We start from the raw sequence: 26,839 nt of genomic DNA on the forward strand, positions 1-26,839 counted from the left end.
TACAACTAACTCCATTTGGGTAATAGTTCGTGATGTACAGAGAAACCTTTAGGCTGAACTTAAAATATGTAAGGAGGCAGCTTTAGGCTAAACTTGATTTAACAGGAGTGTTCTAGGGCATGGAAAACTATCTGAACAATGTCTTGTATTGGAAGACAAAATAGCACAATTGAGGAAAGTATTAAAGGGCTAGTGGAACCCAGAGAGAGCAGGAAACAGCTTAATGTGAAATGAAACTGAAAAGGTAAGTTGGGGCAAAACCATGTAGGATGTTATTGGCCATGATAATGATTTGAGTTTGTCAAAAGGATAATGGAAAGCTACTGGAAGGCTGGGGTGGAATGTTATGCGGTGGGCAATGCATTGTAAGATTTGCATTTGGAAATATTACTATTACTATGGCAGAATGTGGAAAATAGATTGGATAAAAGAAAGTGTAAACTTGCAAGGTTAGCTAGGAGATGACTGTAGTGGTAAAGATGATGGCAGCCTAGACTTGATAGTGATGGAGATGAAAATTTTTGGATTGATTTGAGAAATATTTAGAAGGTAAAAAATGATGCAAGCTGGTAATAGATTACAAGAAAGGGGAGGTGTTAAGGATGATAACTAAGTTTTTGATTTGCTAAACTGGATAAATGGCACCATCCAATGAGATAGAAGAGGATTAGGTTTGGGGGAAAGATCGTAAGTTTATTTTAGGACACAAAGAATTTGAGCTTCCTTTGAGACAATCAAATGCAGTATTCTGGAAGCCAAGGAAAGAGAATGTTTCAAGAAGGACAGAGAGATCAATTATGTTGAAAGCTGTACAGAAATGAGATAATATACAGCTCAAAGTATGTAGGCCCCTTATCTACGGTTTTGCTTTCCACAATTTCAGTTACCTGTGATCAACCACAGTCTGAAAATATTAAATGACAAATTCCAGAAATAAACAATTCATAAGAGTTTTTTGTTGTTGTTTGTTTGTTTGTTTGTTTTTGAGACAGAGTCTTGCTCTGTCACCCAGGCTGGAGTGCAATGGCATGATCTTGGCTCACCGCAACCTCTACCTCCAGGGTTCAAGCAATTCTCCTGCCTCAGCCTCCCAAGTAGCTGGGATTACAGGTGCTTGTCACCACACCTGGCTAATTTTTTCTTTTTTTTTTTTTTTTTGAGATGGAGTTTTGCCCTTGTTGCCCAGGCTGTAGTGCAATGGCACGATCTTGGCTCACCACAACCTCAGCCTCCCAGGTTCAAGCAATTCTCCTGCCTCAGCCCCCGAGTAGCTGGGATTACAGGCATGTACCACCACGCCTGGCTGATTTTATATTTTTAGTAGAGATAGGGTTTCTCCATATTGGTCAGGCTGGTCTTGAACTCCCAACTCAGGTGACCCACCCTTCTCGGCCTCCCAAAGTGCTGGGATTACAGGCGTGAGCCACTGTGCCTGGCCTGTTTTTTGTTTGTTTGTTTGTTTGTTTTTTTAAGACAGAGTCTTGCTCTGTCACCCAGGCTGGAGTGCAGTGTTATGATCTCAGCTCTCTGCAACCTCCGCGTCTTGGACTCAGGTGATCCTCCCACCTCAGCCAGCCTCCCAAGTAACAGGGACTACAGGTGCACAACACCACCACCCCCTGGCTAATTTTTGTATTTCTTGTAAAGACAAGGTTTTGCCATGTTGCCCAGGCTGGTCTCGAACTCCTGGGCTCAAGCGATCTGCCTGCCTCAGCCTCCAAGAGTGCTGGGATTATAGGCATAAGCCACCATGCCCAGGCAATTCATAAGTTTTAAATTGAGCACAGTTCCAAGTAGTGTGATGAAATCTGACGCTGTCCCACTCCAGCCCAGCTGGGACATGAATTCTCCATTTGTCCAGCATAGCTGTACACAGTTCCTGTCCATGAGACACTTATTAGCCCTGTCCGTTATTAGTTTGACTGTCACAGCATTGCAGTGCTTACATTCAAGTCACCCTTACTTTACTTAAAAATGACCCCATTGCACTAGAGTAGTAGCGCTGGCAATTTGGAAATGCCAAAGAGAAGCCACAAAGTGCTTCCTTTAAGTGAAAAGTTGAAAGTTCTCAACTTAATAAGGAAAGAAAAAAATTGTATCCCAAGGTTGCTAAGATCTACAGTAAGAACAAATCTCTCTGTGAAATTGTGAATGGTATATCATTATAATTACTCCATTATTATTTATTGTTGTTAATCTCTTACTGTGCCTAATTTGTAAACTTTATCATAGATATGTACCTATAGGAAAAAATATAGTATCTATAGGGTTTGGTACTATCCGTGGTTTCAGACATCCACGGGGGGCTTGGAACATTTGCCCCACAGATAAGTGAGGACTACTGTGTCCTGCTGCTTCAGGGGAGTGATGAGTATAGAAGCCAGCTTGGAATGGGTTCAGAGTTGAACAGGAAGAAAGAAAAGGGAGGCACTTTTCCTTCTACCACAAAAACAACTGTAAGAAATGTACTTATATTTGGCCTAAAAGAAAAATGTACCACGCCCGGCCAGGCACAGCAGCTCACGCCTGCAATCCCAGCACTTTGGGAGGCCAAGGCAGGTGGATCACCTGAGGTCAGGAGTTCAAGACCAGCCTGACCCACATGGAGAAACTCTGTCTCTACTAAAAATACAAAATTAGCCAGGCTTGGCGGCGCATGCCTATAATCCCAGCTACTTGGGAAGGTTGAGGCAGGAGAATCGCTTGAACCTGAGAGGTGGCGGTTGTGATGAGCCAAGATTGTACCATTGCACTCCAGCCTGGGCAACAAGAGCAAAACTCCATCTCAAAAAAAAAAAAAAATGTTTAAAAAAAGAAAAATGTACCAGGCCCAATGGCTCATGCCTATAATCCCAGGACTTTGGGAGGCGAAGACAGGAGGATTGCTTGAGCCCAGGAGTTCAAGACCAGCCTGGGCAACATTGCAAAACCCCGTCTTTACAAAAAAAATACAAAAATTAGCCAGGCATGTGTAGCAGGACGAGCCACAGACAAAACCCCTCAGACACCAAGTTAAAGAAGGAAGGGCTTTATTCAGCCGGGAGCATTGGCAAGACTCACATCTTAAAAACCGAGCTCAGGCCAGGCACGGTGGCTCACGCCTGTAATCCCAGCGCTTTGGGAGGCCAAGGCGTGCGGATCACGAGGTCAGGAGATCGAGACCATCCTGGCTAACGCAGTGAAACCCCGTCTCTATTAAAAATACAAAAAAAATTAGCTGGGCGTAGTGGTGGGCACCTGTAGTCCCAGCTACTAGGGAGGCTGAGGCAGGAGAATGGTGTGAATCCGGGAGGCAGAGCTTGCAATGAGCCGAGATCACACCACTGCACCCACCCTGGGCAACAGAGCGGCACTCTGTCTCAAAAAAAAAAAACAAAAACAAAAAAACAAGCTCCCCAAGTGAGAAATTCCTGCCCCTTTTAAGGGCTTACAACTCTAAGGGGGTCCATGTGAGAGGGTCGTGATCGATTGAGCAAGCAGGGGATACGTGACTGGGGGCTGCATGCACTGGTAATCACAATGGAACAGATCAGGACAGGGATTTTCATGATGCTTTTCCATACAATGTCTGAAATCTATAGATAACATAACCGGTTAGGTCAGGGGTCAATCTTTAACTAGGCCCAGGGCATGGCGCTGGGCTATCCACCTGTGGATTTCATTTCTGCCTTTTAGTTTTTACTTCTACTTCTTTCTTTGGAGGCAGAAATTGGGCATAAGACAATATGAGGGGTGGTCTCCTCCCTTATTTCTCCCTTTGCGAACCTCACTCATTAGTGGGAGTTTTCACTTTTATCCTCACTACCCATGTCTTCTTGTAAGACAAATCAATAGTGATTCATATAGTACACTTGTGCTGAAACATTTTGGTGAACTAAGGTAGCGATGAAGTTTTTTATCATTTGAAGAAGTACAGGTAGCAAACAAGGAGCAATAAGCAGGTTCCTATTCCTATTACAACTCCCATTATAAGAGTTTTAAATCCTCCTAGCGCTGGGAACCATTTTCCAAACATGGCCCCAGGATCGAATCCATGCCACACTTGCATGGGCACATGTGCCAGTTTTGTCATATCTCTACGTCTTTAACTACTTGCTCTTGGTCGTCTATGTGTAGACAGCAATTAGTAAGGTTAAATTTCCCACAGACCCCCTCCTTCAGCTGCTAGCAAGCAGTCGAGAGCCAATCTACTTTGATAGACAGCATTTCTCATCTGAGTTTCTTGCTAGGCCAGAATGGTCAAGGCTCTGCCAGTTTTGTTAGTGATTATTTCTAAGACAGCTTGTAACCGTATGATTCGGTTAAGCGTGTAAATGGGGCTCCAGTATCCCCATGAGCCATCTTGTGCTCAAGTAGCAGGCCCATAATATTGTATGATTTTCTCAGGGGGCCATTTATCATCTTTTTAATTTCTTATAGCTATGCTTATCTCTTAGAATGTCTTAACTGTCTGGGAATACAGCCCAGTAGGTCTCAGCCTTATTTTACCCAGCTCCTATTCAAGATGGAGTTGCCCTGGTTCAAACGCCTCTGACAACAGTTCTGTTAGTCCAAACTGCACCATTTTGTAAGCTCCCCACTATTTTGCAGACCTTGGTCAAAGTGAAACATTTCACAGGGGTTCAGGGCTGTAAGAAACATCCTGTCTAACCACTTGATCACAAGATGGACAAAGGCCCAAATAAAGAAACATCCCTATCATATCTTGCTGGGCAAAGTTCCAAGGAACACCACGATGACATCTGCCAGAACAAGGGCCAGAACTGCCTTATCACAGGAACATCTTATCAATATCCTGCCAGGCAGCAAGCCATACTGCCCAGACCCCTCCCGCCCATAGCTATAAATACCCTCAGCCTGTAAGCAGTGGTGGGCTCTGGCATTAGGCTGGTCCCCCACTTCTGTAGGTTTTATGCTGGACATAAACCCTGCATTTACTGTCGAGCCGCCCTCTTTCTGTGTGTGTTTGTGTGTGTGTATGTCTTTCTTTAACCCTCATGTTCCCTTCAAAACCTAACAAGTTCTAGAGACTTTTCACATATTAACACGTGTATAATCCTCCCAACAGCCCTACAATATAAACATTACTATTCCTACTTTGCAGATAAGAAAACTGTGGCACAGAAAGGCCAACTAACTGACCCAAGATCCCACAATTACTAAGTGGCAGAGCTGGGATTCAAACCAAGACTGACACAGGAGCCCACATTCCTAAATTTTTAGCAACAGAAAAATAACCTTTATAATACCCAGTCCTACTTGTCAGAGGCGTTTGACCCAGAGTGCCTCCATCTTGAATAGGGGCTGGGTAAAACAAGGCGGAGACTTACTTGGCTGCATTCCCAGCAGGCTGGGCATTCTTATTTTTTTTTTTTTTTTTTTTTTTTTTTTTTGAGACGGAGTTTCACTCTTGTTGCCCAGGCTGGAGTGCAATGGCGTGATCTCAGCTCACTGCAACTTCCATCTCCGGGTTCAAGCAATTCTCCTCCTCAGCCTCCCGAGTAGCTGGGAGTACAGGTATGCACCACCCCACCCAACTAATTTTGTATTTTTAGTAGAGACAGGATTTTGCCATGTTGGTCAGGCTGCTCTCAAACTCCTGACCTCAGGTGATCCACACGCCTCGGTCTCCCAACTGCTGGGATTACAGGCATGAGCCACTGCGCCCTCTGCCTATGGAGTAGCCATTCTTTCATTCCTTTACTTTCTTAATAAACTTGCTTTCACTTTACTGTATCGATTTGCCTCGAATTCTTTCTTGCACAAGATCCAAGCTCTCCTGGGGTCTGGATGCGGACCCCTTTTCAGGTAACACTACCTGACCTGTTTTTACAGATGTGCCTGTATTATACATTTCACAGGCAGAATTTAAAGAAAATCAATGCTTTCCTTTTCAAAAAGGAGACAAAACAGTTTGCAGCAACACTTAACAAAATCCTCTTCCTTCTCCTAGGTTCTGTCCTCACACACTTGGATTCCAGGGCCTCTAGCAATGACGGTTACCAGTACTCCAGGCCCCACACAAAAAGCCACAAAAGCACTCACCTTCCTCCGTTACTTTATTTGATAGATGACCCCAGGCTCCCTGTGGCAAAGAAGAATCCTTTCTTTTTCTTTTTTTTTCCAGAGACGGTCTTGCTCTGTTGCCCAGGCTGGAGCGCAGTAGCATGATCATGCCTTATTGCAACCTTGACCTCCCACGTTCAAGCGATCCTTCCGCCTCTCCCTCCTGAGTAGCTGGGACCACAGGCACATGCCACGCCTGGCTAATTGTTTTTGTATTTTTTGTAGAGACAAGGTTTTGCCATGTTGCCCCGGATAAGAATGTTTCTTTAGAAATCTGGAAATTGCCATTAGGTTCCCTTAGGAGTAGGAGAGAAGGCCATGAAGGTTCGCACGTGGTCACTCCTAGAAAAGTGCCCTGGGATAGTTTGCTGAGGAGGCAAATTTTGGTCAATACTAGTTTCTCCTCTCCAAAGTCCATCAAAGGCATTGTTCAAAAGAAACGGCCGTACCACTACTTGTAATCGATTCTCTACAGCTTCAAAAATAGTTATCTCTGGTTGGGGGAAGGGCACGTGAAATTTTAAGACTTTGGGCCTTCTCATCACAAAAATGATCCATACTCACAAAAACTTAGAGGCAGAGGGTATGTTAACCTAGATTAAGAATCCCTAGGCAGAGTGCGGTGGCTCACGCCTGTAATCCCAGCACTTTGGGAGGCAGAGGTGGGTGGATCACCTGAGGTCAGGAGTTCGAGACCATCCTGACCAACATGGAGAAACCCCATCTCTACTAAAAATACAAAATTAGCCAGGTGTGGTGGCACATGCCTGTAATCCCAGCTACTTAGGAGGCTGAGGCAGGAGAATCGCTTGAACACGGGAGGTGGAGGTTGCGGTGAGCCGAGATCGCGCCATTGCACTCCAGCCTGGGCAACAGGAGCGAAACTCCATCTCAAAAAAAAAAAAAAAAAGAATCCTTAACGCAGAGGAAAAGATTGGTGAGCTTTGTTTAATCACACACGCTGTACATTTTCCACACCCTCTCCCTCTGCGCTGCAGGAATCCGCTGTACTTCTGACGGCCCATAGGTGGCACTGCAGGGACAGGTAAGTGCACCGGGAGCGCCAACCAGAGAGGGCTGATAGGAGGCGGGCTTCAATGCGTCACAACGTGGCGGGAGGAGCCTAAGGGGAGAGGAAAGGCGAGTGTTCTGCTTGCGCAGACGCAAGGCCGGGTACTACCCCGGGAGTGAGTGTTGCTGGGCCTGATGACGTGGCTTGGCAACGTCCCTAGCGCCGCTGCCTCTTGGGAACTTGGCGCCGCCGGAACTGCTCGCGGCCTAGTCCCGACGCGCGTGAGATAGTGAGCGGGAGCCGGCGACAGCGACAGCGACAGCGGCAGCGGCGGCTCGGCCTGCAGGAACCCGACGGGGCCTCTGCCATGGGGGAGTGACGCGCCTGCGCCCGCTGTTCCGCGGCAGCGGCGAGACATGAGGAGACCCCGCGGCAGGGGCAGCGGCGGCGGCTCGTGAGCCCCGGGATGGAGGAGAAATACGGCGGGGACGTGCTTACCGGCCCCGGCGGCGGCGGCGGCCTCGGGCCGGTGGACGTACCCAGCGCTCGGTAAGGGACCGATCCGGAAGGCAGCGACCGGCCGGGCTGCTCAGGATACACCTTCCCCGGCTTCCTCCGGTCCCCGCTGACAGCCCGGGACGTCCCGGGGTCGGCGCGCCCTCTCCCTGTGCCTCCCTCCCTGCGCGCAGGCTGCCTCCGGGCTCCCCGGGCTCTTCGGGTGCCCGCTGCAGAATGAAGGCGCTAAAGCCAGAAAGCTTCTGCTTGAATTTCTGGGTTACAAGGCAGACAGTCAGTCTTAGAACTGCCCGCCAGTTCACGGGACAGGTTTTCTGATCTGTGAGAAGCCTTTCTCTTGGCTGTTTCTCCCAAATAGTCTGGTGACTACTTAACCTTTCTGACGTTTCCCCGCATAAATTAGGGGAAGGTGTCACCATCATCTCTCTTCAGGCCACGAAACCAAAGTACATACGTGAACTTGGATGCTCAGATTAACTGAGCACATCGATGGTCCAGCCCCGTTTTCTTTTTTTATTTTGTTCTTAAATAAGAAATGGGTCCTCGTTGTCAAAAAAAATCTAAACAGCACAGCAATTCATAGAGTAAAAAGTGAAAATTCCCACTTCCTCTCTCCAATTCTCCCACCAACCCGAAAAGTAAGGGACCAACAGGTGCAGCGACCACTTTCTAGTGTGTACTTCCTAAGTTCTGAGATAGTGTCGAAAATGCACAAAATATAGCCCTGCAATTTGGCTGGAACTGGTGTTCATTGCCTCCATTTTTAACGAGTTCTTCCCATTCTGGAATAAATACTTTCTTTGATATTTAAAGAAAGTGATAAATGTGATAAATTCTTTAGAACTGTAGTAATAGCATTATAACGTAACTTTTTTTTTTTTTTTTTTTTTTTTGAGACGGAGTTTCGCTCTTGTTGCCCAGGCTGGAGTGCAATGGCGCGATCTCGGCTCACGACAATCTCCGCTTGCCAGGTTCAAAAGATTCTCCTGCCTCAGCCTCCCGAGGAGCTGGGATTACAGACATACGCCACCACGCCTGGCTAATGTTTTGTATTTTCAGTAGAGACGAGGTTTCTCCATGTTGGTGTGTAGAGACGAGGTTTCTCCATGTTGGTGTGGCTGGTCTCGAGCTCCCGACCTCAAGTGATCCGCCTGCCTCGGCCTCCCAAAGTGCTGGGATTACAGGCATGAGCCACCGCGCCTGCCCAACATAAGCATTTTTTATGAAAAGGGAAGAACACCACATAGGACAGAACTTAAACCAACTGCATTTTTGTAGCATAAATTTAATTTTTTAATCTATTTTGAGCATCTCATTTTGTAAATAACAGCATATCAGATGTTAATTCTTGAGACTTGACAACTAAATGCAGTAGGCAAAATTCTGGTCTGATTTGGTAGTAGGGGAAAAGTGCTTTGAAGGATGTTACTGGGTCAGTTGACAAAATTGGACTATGGACAGTAGATTAGATAAAAGTATCATATCAGGCCGGTCGCAGTGGCTCACGCCTGTAATCCCAACACTTTGGGAGGCCGAGGCAGGTGGATCACCTGAGGTCAGGGGTTCAAGACCAGCCTAGCCAACATGGTGAAACCCCATCTCTACTAAAAATACCAAAAAAAAAATTAGTTGGACGTGGTATGCGCCTGTAATCCCAGCCACTCAGGAAGCTGAGGCAGGAGAATGGCTTGAACCCAGGAGGCAGAGGTTGCAGTGAGCCAAGATCGCACCACTGCACTCGAGCCTGGGTGACACAGCGAGACTCCGTCTCAAAAAAAAAAGCATATCGCTTAAATTTCCTGAAGTAGACAGCTCTGCTGGTTTTGTAAGAGAATGTCCATGTTCTTGGGAAAAACAAGTATTTAAGGATAAAGAAGCATGAAGTATGTAACTTACTCTCAAATAGTCCAGGGGAAAAAAAATACCTCTGTGTGTGCATTCAGAGAGAGAATAATAAGTCACATGGGATGATACATTAACAATTACGGAGTCCAGGTAAAGGATATACTACTCTTGTAACTTTTTCGTAAACTGGAAATTATTTTTAGATGAGTAGTTTAAAAGTGTTATGTATTCAAGAGTGTAAAGAGTGTATTGTCTCAGGTAGGGAAATGTGGTAAACAATCCTTTGCTATTTTATTTGTACTATTTACTTAGCAGAGTTGCCCTTCAATTGTAGTTCATTGCAGAATCAAATTCAACTCAGGACTGGTTGAGTTGAATAAAGAATGAACTCTTGCCCAGTTCATTCTTTAATTTTTAGTAGAGATGAGGTCTTGCTATGTTGCCCAGGTTGATCTCGAACTCCTGGGCTCAAGCAGTGGTCCCACCTCAGCCTCCCAAAGTGCTGGGATTACAGGCGTGAGCTACCCTGCCTGGCCTGGATTCTTTGATTTTTAAAGTTCCAATTAATGAACTGTTGGGCTAAAGATGAAAAACCAGGCTAAGTAACCTATATTGATAAGCAGACATTCCTAGTTCATGTTACGAAGGAAAAACAATGGCGTCAATTTATCAGGAAGTGGAGACGGGAGAGGAGAAGAAAGGGAGGCTAATTTTTAAAAACTTTTTGGAGAGACGGGGTTTCACTATATTGCCCAGGTTGGTCTTGAACTCCTGGACTCAAGTAATCATTCTGCCTAGGCTTCCCAGGCATGAGCCACCATGCCTGGTCCATCCCCCCCTACCCCCAATTTATAAACCATTATTTCCCATTAACTAGTCTTGTCAAAGGTTATCACTGGACTTTTCTGTGAAGGTTTAGAAAATTCCCTGGTTCTCGCCAGGCGCGGTGGCTCATGCCTGTAATCCTAGCACTTTGGGAGGCCAAGGTGGGTGGATCACCTGAGGTCAGAAGTATGAGACCAGCCTGGCCAACCAACATGGCAAAAACCCGTCTACTAAAAATACAAAAATTAGCCTGACATGGTGGTAGGCACCTGTAATCCCAGCTACTCAGGAGGCTGAGGCAGGAGAATTGCTTGAACCCGGAGGTTCAATCAAAGAAAATTCCCTGGTTCTCTAAACCTGGAATTACTGAAATCTGGATTTAGGTTCAAACCTGCCTCTTGGGCTTTGCCTACTGCAGGAGCTCAACAGTTCTCTGGCTAAAAAATAAAAATCAGTATGTAATTCAAGTTCAATTCATTCAATAAATACTCAAGTATCTACTATGTAGAAGGCACTATACATGGGGTTTTAAACAACTCGGACTACCAGCTCATTTATTAGTTGTGTGACCTTGGGCAAATTACTTTTCTACGACTCAGTTTTGTGAAACAAGGATACCACTTCTTAGTTTGTAGGACTGTTGTAAGAATTAAGTGAAATGATGTATTCAAAGCACTTGGAACATAGCAGGTGCTCAACAAATGTTAACTGTGACCCTCTGCCCTTACCCACAAAGAGGACTTAAACCAAAATAAACCATTGTTTAAAATAATCCGTATTTGTGAATTTAGGCATAAAAATACCCACAATTAAAGGACTTGTCAACTAGTTTTTGTTGCGGATTATAACTAGTATTTGATTTTTGGTCTGTATAAAGTAAAACTCTTGCAACCTGGAATCCATCAAAATTCAACCAGTCTTGAGTTGAATTTGATTGATTCTGCAATAAACTACAATAGAAGGGTAACTCTGCTAAGTAAATAGTACAAATAAAATAGCAAAGCATTGTTTACCACATTTCCCTACCTGAGACAATACACTCTTGAATAAATAACACTTTTAAACTACTCATTTAAAAATAATTTCCTGTTTATGTAAAAGTCACAAGAGTAGTATATGCTTTACCTGGACTCCGTAATTGTTAATGTATCATCCTGTGTAATATATTATTCTCTCTCTGAATGCACATACAGAGGTATTTTTTCCCCTGGACTATTTGAGAGTAAGTTACATACTTCATGGTTCTTTATCCTTAAATACTTGTTTTTCCTAAAAACATGGACATTCTCTTAAAGCCAGCAGAGTTGTCTACTTCAGGAAATTTAAGTGACCTCGCCAGAGGCTAAGACTCGTGACTCGTATAGTGGTTGAGGAGAGATAGTTGCCTGCCTGCTGGGTAGGAACCTGGGGATCTGATTACTTGGAAGACTTCCTAGAGATCCTCGTCTTTTCAGCTTCTCATTCCCCTCCTGAGGTGTTTCCAATTCCTGAGCCTTTTTAGGACACTAGGTCCAGTCAATTGACCTTTCAACCACAACTCTCACTGCAGTCACTTAACAAGGCCGAGGAGGCGCAAACCAAAGGCATTTACCATTCTTCCGTTTCTTCCTGTATTGTGGTCTTTTAACTTCATAACAGAATTTAGTTTTTATTTTGTTCTCCTTATTTGTTTGGAGGAGTTATTAAGTTAGAAAGCAGATAACAAAATAGTCCAGCAACTCGATCAACAAAATTTTCATTTTTCGTTGGGCATTTTTTGTTAAAGTAGACTATATCTATACATAATCGTTCATACACATTGAAAAGAAACCAGAAGTATGTATACCAAAATGTCGTGGTTGGTTGGTTGGTTTTGAGACGGAGTCTCACTCTGTTACCTAGGCTGAAGTGCAGTAGTGCAATTTCGACTCACCGCAACCTCTGCCTCCCAGGTTCAAGCAATTCTCTTGCCTCAGCCTCCCAGGTGGCTGGAATTACAGGCATCCGCCACCATGCCCAGCTAATTTTTCTATTTTAGTAGAGGTGAGTTTTCGCCATGTTGGCCAGGCTAGTCTTGAGTTCCAGACTTCAGGTGATCCACCCACTTCAGCCTCCCAAAGTGCTGGGATTACAGGCATGAGCGCCCAGCCTGTTTGTTTGGATTTTGAGACAGGGTCTCACTCTGTCGCCCAGGCTGGAGTGCAGTGACATGAACACAGCTCACTGCAACCTCAAACTTCCAGGCTCAGGTGATCCTCCCACCTTAGCCTCCCGAGTGGCTGAGACTGCTGCCACGCGCCATAATGCCTGACTAATTCTTTGTGTTTTTTGTAGAGATAGGCTTTTGCCATGTTGCCGAGGCTGGTCTCAAGCTACTGCACCTGGCCTCAAAATGTTAACAGTAGGGCGCGGTGGCTTACACCTGTAATCCTAGCACTTTGGGAGACCAAGGCTGGAGGATCGCTTGACCGAAGGAGTTCAAGACCAGCCTGGGCAACACATTGAGACCCCATCTCTATAATTTAAAAAAAAAAAAAAAAAAAAAAGTCAACAGTAGTTATCACGTGGATGGTGAGTTGTTTGGGGACTTTGTTTTGTTTCAATTTGTGTTTATGTATATTTCTATGGTTTCTGTAATGACCTCTTGTTTAAAAAACCAGATTGATGAGTTGCTTGTAATTTCAGTGATACTAAAAATTGTTTCTGCTTTTATTTTTCAGATTAACAAAATATATTGTGTTACTATGTTTCACTAAATTTTTGAAGGCTGTGGGACTTTTCGAATCATATGATCTCCTAAAAGCTGTTCACATTGTTCAGTTCATTTTTATATTAAAACTTGGGTGAGTGTGTGGGGGTTTTTTTTCTTGATATTTTTTATTTCTTTGAAAATCCTGTTTTAACAGAGTATCTTTAAGAAACTTTACGTACAATATTTTGTTTGTTCCTCCTGACAAGTATTTGATAAATTTTTTTAACTAGGAGTATACTTTAGAGGTACAAAGAGACTGAAAAGAAAAGGGATTGTTGTGCTCTAATCACTTGCATAAACGCAGACTTTGATGAGATTTTTGCAAATTTATTTTTTGGGCTATTTTTTATTATTTATTTATTATTCACTGCATAATCCTTTCTTGGCACAGAGTCCTCATACAGTATGAACATTAAATTATTCTACTTTTAAGAAATGCTTTTTTTTTGTTTTTTCTTTTTTGAGACACTGTCTCACTCTGTCGCCAGGCTGGAGTGCAGTGGCGTGATCTTAGCTCACTGCAAGATCGCTGCCTCCTGGGTTCAAGCGATTCTCCTGCATCAGCCTCCCGAGTAGCTGGGACTACAGGCGCTCACCACCATGCCCAGCTAATTTTTGTATGTTTAATAGAGACAGGGTTTCACCATGTTGGCCAGGATGGTCGCAATCTCTTGACCTTGTGATCTGCCCACCTCAGCCTCCCAAAGTGCTGGGATTACAGGCATGAGCCACCACGCCTGGCCTACATATAAGAAATTCTAAATAAAGATTTCCTGGACCTTGAGATTGATAGTGACCACCCTCTATGTTAATAAAAACCTATTAAAGATTGTTGGGAGTCAGCTGGGCACGGTGGCTCACGCCTGTAATCCCAGCACTTTGAGAGGCTGAGGCGGGTGGATCGCCTGAGGTCAGGAGTGGGAGACCAGCCTGGCCAACATGTTGAAACCCCGTCTCTACTAAAAATACAAAAATTAGCCAAGCATGGTGGCACGTGCCTGTAATCCCAGCTACAAGGGTGGCTGAGGCAAGAGGATGGCTTGAACCTGGGAGGCGGAGGTTGCAATGAGCTGAGATCATGCCACTGCACTCCACCTGGGCAACAGAGCAAGACATCATTAAAAAAAAAAAAAAAACACTCTTGGGAGTATAATTTTGGTAAGTTGGGAGAGAGATTATTGACTAAGAAATATTAAGCACCAGTTACATGCTTTTTTTTTTTTTTTTTTTTTTTTTTTGAGGCAGTCTGGCTAGGTTGCCTAGGCTGGAGTGCAGTGGCGCAATCTCAACTCACTGCAACCTCTGTCTTCTGGGTTCAAGCAATTCTGTCTCAGCCTCCCGAGTAGCTAGGATTACAGGGGTGTCCCACCATGACCAGCTAATTTTTGTATTTTTTTTAGTAGACATGGGGTTTTGCCATGTTGGCCAGGCTGGTCTCCAACTCCTGACCTCAGGTGATCTGCCCACCTCAGCCACCCAAAGTGCTGGGATTACAAGCTTGAGCCACCGTGCCTGGCCAAGTTGTGTGCATTTTTATATGACTATTTTGGCAATGTGAAAGGTAGGGATATATAATTAGTAATTTCTTCATTTTCATTATACTATTTCAAGATTTATTACTGAATTTTACAGAAAATAGGAATTCTTTTCTTTGATATTTTAAGATATAAAAAAATTGTGACTCCTTTATTTTTGTGGCTTGTTAGCTGGTTCTGAAGACAGTTAGAAAATAAGAGTTATTGGCCAGATGTGGTAGCTCATGCCTGTTTTCCCAGCAGTTTGGGAGGCTGAGGCAGGTGGATCACCTGACATCAGGAGTTCGAGACCAGCCTGGCCAACATGTTGAAACCCTATCTCTACTAAAAATACGAAAAATTAACTGGGCGTGGTGGCACGCTCCTGTAATCCCTGCTACTCAGGAGGCTGAGGCAGGAGAATCGCTTGAACCCAGGAGGCAGAGGTTGCAGTGAGCCAGGATCGCACCACTGCACTCCAGCCTGGTGACAGCGAGACTCCATCTCAAAAAAAAAAAAAAAAAGTTATCAAAATATTGCAATAGGAGTTTTACTAAAATAAGTATAATTCTCCAGTATGATTTATTCAGAGGATAGCACTTCAAGTTCTGGCATATTTGTTTAAAATAAGTGTCTTTACTTAAAACTATATCTTGTGTTTAATATGGATTAATATTAATACATTAATGTTTCAATATTTACAGGACTGCATTTTTTATGGTTTTGTTTCAAAAGCCATTTTCTTCTGGGAAAACTATTACCAAACACCAGGTAAGATTTTTGCAGAATCTTTTATTTCTAGCAGCTTCTCATTTAGTGGGCCAGGAGGCAATGCTTATTTTTTATAATGGGTACGTAATGAATGATTTAAGTATGCCACAGAACAATTTTAGAGTTAACTTGCTCTTGTCTTTTCAGAATGGAGACTTTAAATCATAAAGTACTAAGATCATGGAATGTTTTTAAAAAAACAAGAGGGTAAAAAAAATTATAAAGCATTCATGTAATTGTTTTCTTCAGTACACACTTCTTATTCTGAAAGATTTACAAATTGGACATGAAAACATGCCCAAGAGCCTAGTACAAATGTCACTGGAAAGCTGACAAAGCATAGGGGTTAAGCGTGAGATTTCTGAAGTCAGACAAAGTCATGTTCTGTCTGTCCTCCTTACTGACCCTTTGGGCAAGTTACTTGATTTCTCTCTACCTTAATTTGCTCACTGTAAAATGGAGATAATAGTAACTTCCTAACAGAACTGTGAGGAAGAAATGAATTAATACTTAGGAAGTTCTTAGAATGATGCCTCATCATCATTGTGACAATGTGACACCCTCATGATCATTGTCACTGTTCTCTTTAGGCAGCTGTGAGTCAAACTAGAAATGTCCTACATTTTGCATAATCATCTCACATCATCACTTCTTTGGGCAGCAGTTATACCATAGTACATGTTTGCTTTATGCCATGACTTACAAACCTGTGTCATAATTTTTTTATTAGACGAATTTAAGGACTTCTGTTTCAGAGACCAAGAACATTTTTTAAAATAGGATTAATAGTCTAAACCCCATTTTAACTTTTTTCTCTCCTTTCAGATAATTGGATCACTAAAAATTCCTGGTAGAAAAGAATTTAACAAAAAGTTAAATGATCCTAGGAAACTAGTGAGAAACTGAGAAATCATAAAATTGTACTCTGAAGAAAAAGATTTCAAAATCTACCAGCAGACAGGAATATAGATAATGGAAAACAGAATACTGTCCTTTTTTGTTTTTCTGTTTTTGAGAAAGAGTCTTGCACCATCGCCCAGGCTGCAGTGCTGGTGACACGATCTCAGCTCAGTGCAACTTCTGCCTCCCAGGTTCAAGCGATTCTCCTGCCTCAGCCTCCTGAGTAGCTGGGATTACAGGCACCCGCCACCACACCCAGCTCATTTTTGTATTTTTAGTAGAGATGGGGCTTCATTCACCATATTGGCCAACCTGGTCTTGAACTCCTGACCTCAGGTGATCTGCCCTCGTCAGCCTCACAAAGTGCTAGGATTACAGGCATGAGCCACAGCACCCAGCCCAGAATACTGTCTTGGAAATCTAGACTTAGTCAAGGGATCTTATGTTTTCTATTTAATTTCAAAATACGTAATTATTTCACCTTTAAAATATTTATTATTATCTTTCTGTATTTTATTTAAAATTTGGATATATAGCAAAATATATGTAACTGAAATTTTTAATTTTTTTGTTTCCATTTATAGTGGATCAAAATATTTAAACATGCAGTTGCTGGGTGTATTATTTCACTCTTGTGGTTTTTTGGCCTCACTCTTTGTGGACCACTAAGGTAAATTAAAATGCATATTTTGAATGTGTGTTTGTATTTCTTCATTTTGAATATTATTTTTGTTCCACTGTGTTTTATGTCAAATATTTATCTGTATAAATGTGTCTAGCACTTTTATAGCATCAGAGAGAATTCAACATATAGAACAAACCTGTTTAGTTTCTGGACTAGTTCTTTGGTGAATACCATTAATATATTTATTCATGATTTGTCATAGATATTTTACTAGTTAGAATTCCAAGTTTCAGAAAATTTTTAGCATAAATGGCTTTTTAATCATTTATTTGTGATCCCTGTTAACAACTTAGAAGCTATAATAAAAGGTCTGAAGTGGTAAATAAAATTAGCCAATAAGGAGAACAAAATCTCTAAAAGCACTCATTTTTTACACAATTTTGCAAATACTCTCATAAGTAAATGTCTCAGAAGTAGTATATCAGTTATCAGATTAAATGCATGGTGGATAAAGTAAACTACTCCCATTTCATATTTCCCTAGATCTATATAGCTTAGTCTTTTTCTGCAAGTGGACTGGTTTAAGGAGGAAATGCTTAGGGACCATTGATAGGAATTGTATCATGCAGCTGTGTATGAGTATGCTTTTAACATTTCCCCATCTGTAAAGGATTTTACTTAGTGAATAAGTGTAAGAAAAAATGCCTTGCCTTGAGAATGAGAGGTAAGGAGTGAAATGAAGAATGTTCTTGGCCAGCACTGTGGCTCACGCCTGTAATGCTAGCACTTTGGGAGGCCAAGGGGTGGATCATTTGAAGTTAGGAGTTGGAGACCACCCTAGCCAACATAGCAAAACCCCGCCTTTATTAAAAAATATACAAAAATTAGCCAGAAGTCACTTGAACTCAGGAGGCGAAGGTTGCAGTGAGCCGAGATCACGCCACTGCACTGCAGCCTGGGCAACAGAACAAGACTCCGTCTCAAAAAAAAAAAAGAATGTTCTAAAGCAGAGATCCCCCACCCCCTGGCTACAGACCAGTATGGGTTCGTAACCCATTAGGAACCAGGCCACAGAGCAGGAGCAAGCTTTACTGCGTGAGCTCTACCTCCTGTCAGATCAGCAATGGCATTAGATTCTCATAGGAGCACGAACCCTATTGTGAACTGTGTGTGCATGGGAGGGATCTAGGTTGCATGCTCCTTATGAGAATCTAATGTCTGATGATCTGAGGTGGAACAGTTTCGTCCTGAAACAGCCCCCCACCACTGCTGTCTGGAAAAATTGTCTTCCAGGAAACCAGACCCTGGTGCCAAAGAGGTTGGGGACCACTGTTCTTTTTTTTTTTTTTTTTTTTTTGTTTTGTTTTTTTTTTTTGTTTTGAGACGGAGTCTCGCTCTGTCACCCAGGCTGGAGTGCAGTGGCGCGATCTCGGCTCACTGCAAGCTCCACCTCCCGGGTTCACGCCATTCTCCTGCCTCAGCCTCTCCGAGTAGCTGGGACTACAGGTGCCCGCCACCATGCCCGGCTAATTTTTTGTATTTTTAGTAGAGACGGGGTTTCACCGGGGACCACTGTTCTAAAGGATCTCACTCAGAATAGTGGGGTAGACAGAGTGGAAAGTGAAGGGTGAGAAATGTGGAAATGCTTTGTGAAAAGTCCTTTCCCCTCTCATGGCCAATAGAATAGCTTCTGGATTGGGATCCCTTTGACTTGTTTGTCATGTACTTTGTCAGATGCAGAGTAAGTATAATTGGAAATGTCATATCTCTAGCCACAGTAGCAGCTGCAGCGTGGAGGGGTGAGAAAGCTAGCTGAATTTCCTAGCTTGGGAAGAGGTTTTTCACCTTATGCTTGAATATGATTGAATATGATTGAGTGCTGCTATTGCTTATCATCTGCAGTATTTTAAATTTGTTATTCATGAAATTATGTTTTGGTTCCTGTGTTACTATATCACTGTCCTTTTGTGTTACAATAAGGAGGGAAAGGGGAAGTACTTATATTTTTACTTGGTTCCCTATTTAGTCATCTAGCTCCTGACCTTATCACTACCAACACTGCCCTCTCATTCTTCTACTAAAACCATCATGCAGTTTCTCAATTGCAAAAATTTTAATCCCAGCACTTTGGGAGGCCGAGGTGGGCAGATTGCTTGAGCCCAGAAGTTCGAGACCAGCCTGGACAACATGGCAAAATCCCATCTCTACAAAAAATTAGCCAGGCATAGTGCTGCGTGCCTGTAATCCCAGCTACCTAGAAAGCTGAGGTGGAAGAGATCACTTGACCTCAGGAGGTAGAAGCTTAACCTTAGCATACTTTACTCTTTTGTAAAAACAGCTTAAAACATAAACGCATTGTACAACTGTACAAAAATATTTTCTTTCTTTATATCCTTATTCTATAAGCTTTTTTCTGTTTTTAATTTTTTTTCAACTTTTTTTTTTTTGGAGACAGGATCTTGCTCTGTCGTTCAGGCTAGAGTATATGGCACAATCTTGGCTCACTGCAACCTCCATCTCCTTGGCTCAAGGGATCCTCCCACCTCAGCCTCACCAGTAGCTGGGACTACAGGTGCCTACCACCACACCTGGATAACTTTTGTATCTTTTTTGATAGAGAGCAGGTTTTGCCATGTTGCCCAGGCTGGTCTCAAACTCCTAGGCTCAAGGATCCACCCTTCTCAACCTCCCAAAGTGCTGGGATTACAGGCATGAGCCACTGCTTCTGGCATTTTTTTGTTAAAAACTAAGACACACACGCATTAGCCTATACCTACACAGGGTCAGGATTATCAGTATTACTGTCTTCCACCTCCACATCTTGTCCCACTAGAAAGTTTTCAGGGGTAGTAACATGCAAGGAATTGTCATCTCCTATGATAACAATGCCTTCTTCTGGGATACCTCCTGAAGGACCTGCCTGAAGCTATTTTACAATTAACTTTTTTTTTTGTTTTTGACACCACTATTTGAAGTCAAAGGATATAGTTACCTTATTTTTAACAAGCAAAGGTACATTCTAAAATAATTAAAGGTAGGCCGGGCGCGGTGGCTCAAGCCTGTAATCCCAGCACTTTGGGAGGCCGAGGCGGGCGGATCACGAGGTCAGGAGATCGAGACCATCCTGGCTAACAGGGTGAAACCCCGTCTCTACTAAAAATACAAAAAATTAGCCGGGCGTGTTGGCGGGCGCCTGTAGTCCCAGCTACTCGGTAGGCTGAGGCAGGAGAATGGCGTGAACCCCGGGAGGCGGAGCTTGCAGTGAGCCGAGATCGCGCCACTACACTCCAGCCTGGGGGACAGAGCAAGACTCCGTCTCAAAAAAAAAAAAAAAAAAATAAAATAATTAAAGGTATACTATAGTAAATACATAAACCAATAGCATAGTCATTTATTATCATTATCAAGTCTTATGTTCTGTATATAATTGTAGGTACTGTATTATATGACTGGCAGTACAGTGGGCTTGTTTATACCAGCATCACCAGAAACACGAGTAATGCATTAATGCTAGGTGACTGGAATTTTTCAGCTCCATTATAATCTTATGGGACCACCATCGTATATATGTGGTCTGTCATTGACCAAAATAATGTTATGCAGCACATGGGTATATGTTGCCTGTACCTTTTTTTTTTTTTTTTTTTTTTTTTTTTTGGAGATGGAGTCTTGCTCTGTCACCAGGCTGGTGTGCAGCAGCCCCATCTTGGCTTACTGCAACCCCTGCCTCCCGAGTTCAAGTGATTCTCCTGCCTCAGCCTCCCGAGTAGCTGGGATTACAGGCGCGTGCCACCATGCCCAGCCAATTTTTGTATTTTTGGTAGAGACGGGGTTTCACCATGTTGGCCAGAGTGGTCTCGATCTCTTGACCTCATGATCCGCCTGCCTCGGCCTCCCAAAGTGCTGGGATTATAGGTGTGAGCCACCGTACCCAGCCACGTTGCCTGTATTTTTTAGCTTACTGCAAACAGTGCTGGTATGAGCAACCTTGGAAGTGTTACCTGATACATACCTATACAAGAATAAGAAATCTGTATGACGTAATTCTATGAGTGGTATGATTGGGTATTTGTAGCTTCAATCTTTCTAAGGTAGATAATGCCAAACTATTTTCTAAAGCAGTTGTACCTATTTATTTTTCTTATGTTTTGTGAAATCAAGGGAAAATGTTTTTCTTTCTCTAACTCTAGTTGAATTCATGCATCTTGATAAAGATAAATTACATTTCATGAATGATAATGTTTTATTTTTGTAGGACTTTGCTGCTATTTGAACACAGTGATATTGTTGTCATTTCACTACTCAGTGTTTTGTTCACCAGTTCTGGAGGAGGACCAGCAAAGGTAGAATTTTCCATTATCAGTTACTTGGAAATGGAAAGTATGTATGTCATATATTATCCAAAGGAATAAAATCTTATCTTTCACCATGTAAAAGAATGCAGGGAGGCTGAGCGCAATGGCTCACGCCTGTAATCCCAACACTGTGGGAGGCTGAGGCGGGCGGATTACATGAGGTCAGGAGCTTGAGACCAGCCTAGCCAACATGGTGAAATCCCGTCTCTACTAAAAATGTAAAAATTAGCTGGGCATGGTGGCAGGCACCTGTAATCCCAGCTACTCTGGAGGCTGAGGCATGAGAATTGCTTGAACCTGGGAGGCAGAGGTTACAGTGAGCTGAGATCACAACACTGTACTCCAACCTGGATGATAGAGTGAGACTCAGCCTCAAAAAAAAAAAAAAAAAAAAAAAAAATCCTGGGGCTTTTTCCGCTAGTTTTACATTTTTACAATTTTTTTTGTTTTTGAAGAATTCTGTAAGTTTACAAAAATAGATATTTGTGAAAATATAATCCATAGTTGGAGAAATTTCTGAACATGAAAACAGTGGAAAATGATTCTGAAATGATTATAGATTCCTAGGAAGTTGCTAAAATAGTACATAGAGGACCCTCACCCTTCATTTAGTTTCCCCAAAGGTAACTTCTTAACCAACTAAAGTACACTATCAAAACCAGTCAATTAGACCTAGTATTTCATATCACAATAGGGTGACTATGATCAATAATAATTTAGTCGTACATTTAAAATAACTAAAAGAGTATAATTGAATTATTTGTAACACAAAGGCTAAATGCTTGAGGGGATGGATACCCCGTTTTACATGATGTGATTATACACATTACATGCCTGTATCAAAACATCTCGTGTACCCCGTAAATACGTATACCTACTATGTGCCCACAAAAATTAAAATCAAAAATTTAAAAAAAAAAAAAAAAAAAAAAAACAGGAAATTGACATTGGTGCAATCCGTAGACCTTACTCAGATTTTACCAATTTTACATACAATCGTGTGTGTGTGTGTATGTATGTATGTATGTATGCATGTAGGTCTATGAAATTTTGTCATATGTGTAGATTTGTGTAACCATCGTTACAAGATATACAACTGATGCATCACCACAGTGATCTCTTTCATGTTGTACTCATGCACCTTTCCCCCAAACCCCCTACTGATTCTTAACCCCATAAATCATTTTTGAAAAATAACTAAAAACTTGTTAAATTTAAATTATGATGAACATTTATCCAACATTTTGCCACCTAAGCACTCCTATTCATCCTAAGTGATTCAAGTATTATCCTTTTGTTAAATGAGTTACCAATCTACAGTTCCAAACTGTTAGAACTATATAGTGTTTCTATTTTACCAAATTAAACACTTCCTTGCTGGGTCCGACTTGCAGACCCTGGCTGAACGACAAATGCACTCAGACACAGGTATTTAGTGAAGGAGTGGGCTAGGGAACCAGGCGGCTTACAGACCCTAAGGAGGGTGCTGTAAAGAGTCAGCAGCTGCGGCCCTGACAAGCTGGTGCTGCGGGCATTTATTCAGTGTAGATTTAATGACAAAGGCCTTGAATCAACACACTTTGTGGGTAAATAACATTGCTGACCCCCTACATAGAGAGCAGTCTTGAGTGCACATGATCAAAGGTCGGCTTTAGGACAACATGAGTAAACGAGCTATTTAGATAAACTCCTCTACATTCCCTTGTATCTACGCCTTAAGCTTTTAGGCTTCTGATAAGAGAATCTGGCTGCCTTCAGCCAAAATATCCTTCAAAACTTGCAAAACCCCCCGGCCTTCCAAGAAGGTTTGCTTCTGTTCCTATAATTTCTCCCACCACCGTGACCGATCTCCCACACTTCTTGTGCATGGTGCATTTTCCTAGACATAAAGGAAAGGCTACATAAAGACAAACAAGGTATAATAGTCCCTATTCTGAAAGGGACTTTCAAGCAAAGTAATGGAGGGAGATGAATGAAGTAATGAAGTGAACAAAGTAACATGCCAAGTAGAGCAGAGTAAAAGAATACTCCGCCTGTAGATTTCAAACTGGGTCATTAGTATTAAAGCATGGGCCACTATTTAATCCTTCCCCCTCACAGAGTACTCCAAAATAAATTTCAAGTGGATTGAAGAGCTTTGTGAGTTTACAAAATAAACATTTGTAAAAACATAGAATAAAATACGTAGATGGAGAAAATTCTGAGCGTAAAAGCAGTGGAAAAAATCACAAAGGGAAAACTCACTATATTTGGCTTCGTAATGATTATAAACTTAACATATAACAGAAATCAGTGTGTATACAAAAAACTAACAACAAAAATTGCCAGAAATAAGTTTTACATTTCTTTCAAAGTATAAATCACCCATTTCAGTTTAAAAAATGCTTAAGATCCTTGGCAGGAAATCAGCAAAAAACTGAGAATGACAACTCACAAAAGAAATAAAAATCACTTGAAAACATTAAAAAAAAAGTTTTCCTCCTTAAGTAACTAGAAATGAGAGTGTTCTCATTAGTGTGAGAAATGAATCAGGGCATCAGTCCAGGACTTGATGATTGTTTTTTCTTTTTTTTTTTTTTGAGATGCATTCTCACTGGGTTGCCCAGGCTGGAGTGCAATGGCACCATCTTGGCTCAGTGCAACCTCTACCTCCCAGGTTCAAGCAATTCTTCTGCCTCAGCCTCCCGAGTAGCTGAGATTACAGGCACATGCCACTACACTCGGCTAATTTTTGTATTTTTAATAGAGACAAGGTTTCACTATGTTGGCCAGGCTGGTGTTGAACTCCTGACCTTGTGGTCTGCCCACCTTGGCCTCCCAAAGTGCTGAGATTACAGGCGTGAACCACCACACCTGGTCTTTTTTTTTCTTTTTTAAACAGAGTTTCACTCTGTCACCCAGGCTGGCGTGCAGTGGCACGATCTCAGCTCACTGCAACCTCTGCTGCCCAGGTTCAAGCAATTCCCCTGCCTCAGCCTCCTGAGTAGCTGGAATTACAGGCACCTGCCACCACGCCTGGCTAATTTTTGTACTTTTAGTAGAGACGGGGTTTCACCATATTGGTCAGGCTGGTGTTGAACTCCTGACCTCATGATCCACCCACCTCGGCCTCCCAAAGTGCTGGGATTACAGGCATGAGCCAGTGCGCCCAGCCTCTTTCTCTTAATTATGAGACTGAAGCATTACAAAATTCTCAGTTGCCTTCTTTGTTAACAAAAAGATTAAGTTACGTTCTCTGTATTTGATTGTTGTTGATGTTGCCATATCCTAACTCAGTGAAAACTTAAGAAATTTAAAAGTACGTAGTTTTTCTTATGTGGAGCATACTGAATTTTGTTGTAATACCACACTAACAGAGAATTTATCCATTATAGTGGTAATCATATAATGAATAGAAGAGTATCCTCACTTTGCATTGTAAACTTTAATAGAAGTATTGTATTATACGTCCATTATAGGTATATATAATACACTTAATGTATCTATATATAGTAGGTATTCTACAAGTATATGTGTCATACAAAACGTTATACCTGTAAATCTGTAAATATAGAATGTATAGTAATGCTATTTAGCCAGGCACAGTGGCTCATGCCTGTAATCGTAGGACTTCGGGAGACCGAGGCAGGTGGATCACGAGGTCAAGAGATCGAGACCACCCTGACCAACATGGTGAAACCCCGTCTGTACTAAAAATGCAAAAATTAGCCAAGCATGGTGATGTGCACCTGTAATCCAGCTACTCAGGGGGCTGAGGCAGGAGAATCACTTGAACCCGGGAGATGGAAGTTTCAGTGAGCCGAGATCGCACCATTGCACTCCAGCCTGGGCAACAGAGTGAGACTCTTCTCAAAAAAAAAAAAAAAAAAAAAAAAAGGAATGTATAGTAATGCTATTTAGATTGCTCTTGAAGCTACCATTCTGAAATATTTACATAAACTAAGCTAATATGTCCTTTCTATAATTTTCTTTTATGAAAACCTTTTTCCTCAGCCTGGACAACATGGCTAGACCTGGTCTCTACAAATAAAAAATTAACCAGGCATGGTGGCACAGGCCTGTGGTCCCAGCTGTTTGGTAGGCTGAGGCAAGAGGATCACTTGAGCCCAGGAATTGGAGGCTGCAGTGAGCTGTGTTCACGCCACTGTACTCTAGCCTGGGCGACAGCGAGATCTGTCTGAAAAAAAAAAAAAAATTTCCCTGGAATGAGAACATAAATTTTAAGTTTATCAGCTTTTTAAGTACTTTATACTTTACTAGATCTTAGAAATGACTTTGCTGGTTTTACCGTGCCCTCTGGATTATTTTTCTCTAGAGGAGTAGTATCTAGAATATTCTCTATTCCTTGCATATTGTAGAGTAAAGTAAGTTCCTACCAGTTATTCTTTAGCTACTTGGGCTTTTCAACCAGAAGTAAAGTAGCATTTAGGAAGGTTGATTCTGTAAACAGTAACAATTTGTGCATAGTAATATGCCTAGCCATGTTAGCAAAGAGGTAATCGGTGTTATCATTAGTTTATATCTCTTTGATACCTTACTGCTAATACTGTAAGCTTATATAAGAGCTTTAATGTCAGATGTTTTTTCAGTTTTTTAATGCATTTTTGTAAATGCTTACTTGAGAAAATGTTTTTCTTTAGTATTTATGTAGTTAACAGTCTTAAAAATCAACCCTTGAAAAAGTCATCCTTGATGTTATTTTCTTTATTTTCAGACAAGGGGAGCTGCTTTTTTCATTATTGCTGTGATCTGTTTATTGCTTTTTGACAATGATGATCTCATGGCTAAAATGGCTGAACACCGTATCCTTTTGGAGTAGATCAGAGTTGTTTCAAGTCTTGTGGAAAACTAGAAGCCTAGAACAATGGAAAAAGAAAGGATGAGTGAATTAAACTGATCAATGATGAATGAAACTTTCATAGATTAATGTAGATATTCTAAATCAGTATTCAAATAATGAACAAACTCATTATAAGTTAAATATTTTATAGCATCTTTATATCACCTACAGTACCCTAAATTTTCAGAAATGTAGGGACATTGAAAGAATATTTTGGAATGTCCTGGTGCTGGAAAACAAAAAAAGGTGATTTGCCACTCAACATGTTTGCTCCCTTATAATTTAACAATTAAAAGGCTCATAAATGAAAAACCTTTGGTATCTTCTTGCCTGAAAGAAAAAGTTCAAATTCCCTTACCTAATATTCATTGTCTTGCTCTAAATTATTATCTCTAGCTCAGCCCCAACTCTTCTCTTATGGAAACCCAACTTTCTAGTCAAATATATCTACTCATTTTACTCTACAAACATGCCTTTTTTTCTATTTTCTATTCACACATCCTTACCCACTCCATCCAGCAGAACTCCAAGCACCAGTTTTTAATTCTTCTGTTACTGATACTCACTGCCCTAAAACTTATTAGTAAACTAATAATAATTTTCTTTGTTACAGTGAGGGAGAAGAGTATGACTTTGGAAAAGCTCCAGGTTGCTTGTGATACAACCTCTATTCCCCACCCTCTTTTGCTTGCCACTTACTTTGCTAAGACTTATGTGGTCAGTGACTTAGAAGACAGATTTAGGACTCACTTTACATGTCAGTCTTAAAGGGCAACCTTAATTCCGCTGGACAGGAGTGGTCCAGGGAGATTCCTTGCTCTTGTACCTTGTCGTACTTA

At 42.0% G+C, this 26,839-nt stretch overlaps 1 protein-coding gene across 5 annotated transcripts in view; it reads left to right on the forward strand.

Moving 5' to 3' along the window:
* The first annotated feature begins 7,225 nt into the window (after positions 1 to 7,225).
* The window catches only part of SLC30A5 (solute carrier family 30 member 5), a 36,704-nt gene continuing 17,090 nt past the window's right edge, over positions 7,226 to 26,839 (forward strand). For 2 of the 5 annotated variants that reach the window (XM_030798373.1, XM_030798375.1), the window contains exons 1-6: positions 7,226 to 7,627; positions 12,964 to 13,086; positions 15,214 to 15,280; positions 16,765 to 16,850; positions 21,061 to 21,148; positions 25,875 to 25,962. In XM_030798373.1, the coding sequence (XP_030654233.1) occupies positions 7,545 to 7,627; positions 12,964 to 13,086; positions 15,214 to 15,280; positions 16,765 to 16,850; positions 21,061 to 21,148; positions 25,875 to 25,962 (535 nt within the window). In that variant the 5' untranslated portion in view covers positions 7,226 to 7,544. Of the gene's footprint in view, positions 7,628 to 12,963; positions 13,087 to 15,213; positions 15,281 to 16,105; positions 16,875 to 21,060; positions 21,149 to 25,874; positions 25,963 to 26,839 lie in introns of those variants that run through there. The other 3 variants (XM_030798374.1, XM_004091229.3, XM_004091230.3) reach the window with 3 other exon arrangements.

The sequence above is a fragment of the Nomascus leucogenys genome, chromosome 18, assembly GCF_006542625.1.
Source record: "Nomascus leucogenys isolate Asia chromosome 18, Asia_NLE_v1, whole genome shotgun sequence".
NCBI classification, from domain to species: domain Eukaryota; kingdom Metazoa; phylum Chordata; class Mammalia; order Primates; family Hylobatidae; genus Nomascus; species Nomascus leucogenys.